This window comes from Sphaeroforma arctica (assembly GCF_001186125.1).
Source record: "Sphaeroforma arctica JP610 unplaced genomic scaffold supercont1.92, whole genome shotgun sequence".
In the NCBI taxonomy this organism is placed as follows: domain Eukaryota; class Ichthyosporea; order Ichthyophonida; genus Sphaeroforma; species Sphaeroforma arctica.
The window spans coordinates 59,492-64,491 of record NW_014040466.1 but is presented as its reverse complement, the minus strand read 5'-3'; the positions used below and the strand labels follow the sequence as shown (position 1 = coordinate 64,491).

Here is a 5,000-nt window from a genome sequence, read left to right as displayed (position 1 = left end):
GTCTTGATATCAGAGCCCATATCTGTCCCCACGTCTAAACCAGTGTCTCCACCAGTGTAAGCTGTATCCGATGGTGAAACATTGCTCAACACGTCAATTAGCTGGCAGCCACCCTCCCCAGTCGTCTCTTTGTCAGTTGATGCTACAGCATCCACCCCAGAGTTATCGTGTGATTCAGACTGCTCATTCATTTCTGATAGGTTGGGTGATACCGACTGCCTCGCCACCTCATAGGATGCATCTAATTCTAACTGTTTGTTTATTTCTGCTTGCTTGAGTGCCTCTAACGTCGCAGATAACACCGCTGCTGTACGCCACTTCCTTTGTTTCTCCTTATCTGCTTGTATAATCTTGCGCATAGCTGTGGGTCGTTTCTTCTTGGCCGTCAGCCGCTCCTTGCCTCTGCGTCGCACAGACGCCGTGGAGTCTAGCGGATTGGCTGTGGCGGTACGTCTACCTTTCTTGTCACTCGCAGCTTCAAGGAGTGGGTTTTTATAGTGTGCTCGACTGTTTGTAGGTGCTTGGGAGCCTAAGTGTGTGGAAATTTTGGCACGGGATGATATCCTGGCTGGACGAATGTGTACCAGATCAAAGAGCGATACCGCATGCCCCTCCCCCATCTTCGGCGCCTTCCTTGGTGCGGGTTTGGGCTTCGTCTGTGCCTGTTTAATGTACTTATTTGCACCCGATGCTTTTAAAGTGTGGGGTGCGCCGGAGGAGTTGCCCTGTGTCAAGCTAGGCCATGCAGGGACTGCTGCAAGAACACATAAAGCGAAAACGATGAGCTTGAGTATAGGTACGTCGATGTTCTAGATCGCAATGCTTATTCTGGGGATTCCAGATTTAACATACATATACAAACTGTAAAGGCAGCCTGCAAAGATAGTCAGGAGCGCGCATGTAGGCAGTTGCGTAGTATATAAATTCAGCCGCGCTCTATGGCAAGAATAGCCGCTCGGTCGAATAAATTCGTCCTTGCCCACAAAGCACTTCTCCCTCTGTAGTCGTGTTCAAGTGCTGTGAAATATCTTGTTGTCATGGAAACTACATCGTTGATCAAACTCGAGATGAGGTGAGTTGCAAACAAACTGCAACACGGAAAGATGTACACTACATAGCGCGAGTTCACAGAGCGGAGTGACAGCATACCTGCAGGCTTGCGCGCCGTTGCTCCGGTATCCGACGATCTCTGTGTCGCACCATTGACACCTTTGACACATTTGATACCATCGTCATTTCGGGCGGGGGCTTTCAATATGCTACTCCATAAGCCATCAGCCCTGCCAGACGCTTTGCTGTCGGGGTTCGTTACCGGCCCTTTGTCTCCGACAATACTTTTAGGAGCACCGCGGTTAATACCACTCGTCTCATCTTTGGCGCAGAATGCATCCTTTCTACTAGCGGCCAGGGCTCTGCTACTGAGTTGCTTACCTCGTTGAGACGCCACGTCATTGTTATTCTTCTTCGCTGAGGTTGAACTCCGCACATGGCCGGAGCGTTGACCCTCTTTTGTGTGTGAGCGCGTACCGTGTATGCTCGCTCCACTTATACGTGTTTCTGTGCGATCTATGCCATGCGTACGACTACCGATACGTTGCGCTTCACGGCCCTTCGCATTGGGCGTGTCTCGCCTTTTGCTGACCGGCTTTGATAGCGGAGGGTTTGATTGGCTTTTACCACTGAGCCCATTGGTGAGTGCCGGTACTATATCCACAGGTTGTTGTGTGTTGTACATAGCGTGTGACCGGGTAGTTGTAGACCATGCAAAACCTGGCTTTGGGGCTGTATGTGTGGAGTTTGTGGTACTAGGCTGAGTATTCGCGAGCTAGACCGGTAAAGATAGCCGTAAAATTCAGACTGTGAGACGTGAATGTATTTGGGGGCCTGACATCCCGAGTATGTACACAGACTTTGCTTCCCGTTGAGAGGTTATCGGGACAACAGTGTATGCGGGCGGGATAATCTGTAACTCTTTGCTAATTCGCCAACGACTTCCACGCGGTTTGTATTGATGTATAGCGTTCTCAGCAACATTGAACGTATGACACAGTGGTGAACGGAATAGAGGATACGACGGCCATGAATCATATATATCCTTATAAAGTGTTACAATCCGCAGGAGCGAAGTACTTCGCAGTGGTGACAGTTGTGTGCGTGCTTAGTTCGTAGCATGTAAACGATAAACAGAGCACATTCATTGCCTACGCACATCGAACGTCAGAAAATGCTCAAAAGAGTTACCATTCGTGTACACTCTCCTGACATACGAAGGAACAAATCTGTCAGAAACGTGAAATTGCAGATAAAATCCAAATTCATTTTGGGTCAGCTATTAAAATTCTGAGTGCCAAAGCGTGTGTGGAAATCTTGTACAAGGGATGCGTGTGTGGAAATCTTGTACAAGGGATATGGCAGTGCACAGTGTGTGCATAACTACAGCACAGAAATGGGACAGGACTCTATATACGAAGTGAAGACCCATATTTGCTGAACATGGCTAGGTTGCTTCGATTTGTACTGCAATTAATACGTGCTGCTGCCAAGTTCAATCCTTTGAACGCAAAGGGTGATAGAACACCATCCACGATACATTCGTTCACGGAAAAGATATGGCAAAGAACCCGCTTTCATATTTACACACAGGCGTGTGAGATGTAATATTTTAAAACACATCCCTAGCTACATATATCATGGACATACATTTCCGACTTTAGTGGCTCTTATAATATGCGAATTTCAAATAAACCCCTCCATCGCGGTGGACGCAATGTAAACTAGTGACAATGTCCCGTAGGTATGTCTTTAAACGGCTATGGTAGAGAACGCTACACTTTATGATCATATTGTGGTTTTAATCAAAAGGAAGAACCTGTAGCCAGAAAATGTATTGCCCATCCATATTTAAAACAAATACAAAATGCGAAAGCAAGCTTTTACAATACGCATATTTTCCTCATCTGTGGAATGCAAGCTTCAAATAAACATACCATTTTTATCTGTAGACTGCGCATTTTGTACTTCAGCAGAGTCGCGCGCCATACTGACTCCTATATTTTAAACCGAGGGGAATGTAGAGAGTGCAACTTGCCTTGGCGTGTACCAGTCCCTTAATCAGAAGTACAAGGTGCGAGATGCAATATGTAATAAAACCGGAGACCGGTTTATGAGGTCAAGGCTGTGATTTGACGACGTCGCGTTAATACGCATTCATTCTGATATGCTCCTGTATATGTTTTTATGCATGTGAATATGTGGTGACTATCAGACTGCCGAGACTCACTGTGCTAACCACGTGTATGTATGTTGTCAGCAGACATGGTTCAAACTTCAATACGACATTATATGTTCTTAGGTCTCTTGGTATTACGTTTATATGTAGCCTCCCCTAAAAAAAGTCAGGAGGCTTTGGGTTATGGGTAAACTTGTTCTGTTTGGAGGCAAGAATTCTTACAAAAAAAGTATTCTAATTTTAGTACCGAACTTAAAACTTTATACAGTACATAAAATAAACACTGTGTTGTGAGTCTGTGGCTGTGACTGTGTGACAGCAGTGTGTGTGTCCTGGGTTTTGGACTTTTGGGTTTTGGCGGCTTTCCAGTTTTGAGTTCCCACCTTCCCAAGTTCCCGCGCAGGAAAACGCCACAGATCTGAAACTTCTCTGCTCAGTGCTCAGAGCCTCAGAGTCACTGCGCTCTCAATGCTCATCAGTAGAGCAAACGCCAAACATTCGTACATAAGTGCCCTGTAAATTTCCATGTAATTACATTATTTCTAAATAATACTAAATTGTAAGTGTACAAAAACTAAACGAGAAATAGAAGAAGCCTGAAACAGTGAAAGGACAAAGGTTGAACAAATGAAAGAGTGAAGCTTGAAGGGCAAATGAAGGCTGAACCCTGGACGCGGCCCCTAGTTGTACAATTCTTTTTTTTAAATATATATGTATAATAATACATAGTTAGAACCCTCAATAACCGGCCTAGAGAAATGTCAGCAGTAGTTCGACTTAGCTACCGAAAGTATATCATATCCATTCAGAACACACAGTCGACAGCCCGCGCTCATGGCAACATCCGAAGCCACTTCAATCGGACATCCTATAACGCACTCGCCCAGGTATCCATAACCAGAAGAACAATGTCTTCATCAGTCAGCAGAGCTACCAATACTGCGGGCAAGCAGAACACGCTATATGGTGAGATAAGACCCTCAGCATTAGTAGACTTGCCAACCTTATCCAAGGCGGTTAGTGAAGAGTTAGGTAGCGCGTACGAAGTGCGGATAGTTGCAAAATGTGAGCATCTCCACCCCACGGGCAGTGTGAAGGAACGTGCAGCATCATACCTGATCACAACGTCGGAACGGTCCGGTATGTTTTCTATTGCTATGTAGTTTACAAATTTAATTGCCCTCTCTCTCTCTATTTACATATATATATATATATATATATGTATGTATGTATATATATACACATATGTATATATATGTATATATGCATAGTATACATACATATATACATATATTTATATATATGTATATATATGTGTGTGTGTGTGTGTGTGTTGTTTGTGTGTTTATATATATATATATATATGTGTGTGTGTCTGTGTCTGTGTCTGTGTCTGTGTCTGTGTCTGTGTTTATTGTGTGTTTCTGTCTGTGTCTGTGTGTCTGTGTCTGTGTTTGTGTGTGTGTGTTTGTGCGCGCGTGTGTGTGTGCTTGGGTGTGTGTGCGTGTGTGCGTGAGTGGGTGGGAGGATGGGTGAGTGGGTATGTGTTATATATGTATCTGTATATTTATATATATATATATATATGTGTGTGTGTGTGTGTGCGTGCGTGTATATATATATATATATATATATATATATATATATATATATATATATATATATAACTATATCTATATATATATATATATATATATATATATAACTATATCTATATATATATACATATATATCTGTTATATATATATATTTTTGTATATATACAGTATAT

At 43.5% G+C, this 5,000-nt stretch overlaps 2 protein-coding genes across 2 annotated transcripts in view; one reads left to right on the top strand and one right to left on the bottom strand.

Annotated features, from left to right (window-relative positions):
• The window catches only part of SARC_02117 (hypothetical protein), a gene marked incomplete at its 3' end in the record, with an annotated part of 8,506 nt that extends 5,294 nt beyond the window's left edge, over positions 1–3,212 (bottom strand). The window contains exons 1-3 of the mRNA XM_014304133.1: positions 2,988–3,212; positions 1,150–1,782; positions 1–754 (exon numbers count right to left, since the gene is read on the bottom strand). The exon at positions 1–754 is cut by the window's left edge and continues 1,440 nt beyond it. Of these exons, the coding sequence (XP_014159608.1) occupies positions 1–754; positions 1,150–1,782; positions 2,988–3,039 (1,439 nt within the window). The 5' untranslated portion in view covers positions 3,040–3,212. The remainder of the gene's footprint in view (positions 755–1,149; positions 1,783–2,987) is intronic.
• Positions 3,213–3,797: 585 nt separating this feature from the next.
• The window catches only part of SARC_02116 (hypothetical protein), a 5,888-nt gene continuing 4,685 nt past the window's right edge, over positions 3,798–5,000 (top strand). The window contains exon 1 of the mRNA XM_014304132.1: positions 3,798–4,369. Within this exon, the coding sequence (XP_014159607.1) occupies positions 3,988–4,369 (382 nt within the window). The 5' untranslated portion in view covers positions 3,798–3,987. The remainder of the gene's footprint in view (positions 4,370–5,000) is intronic.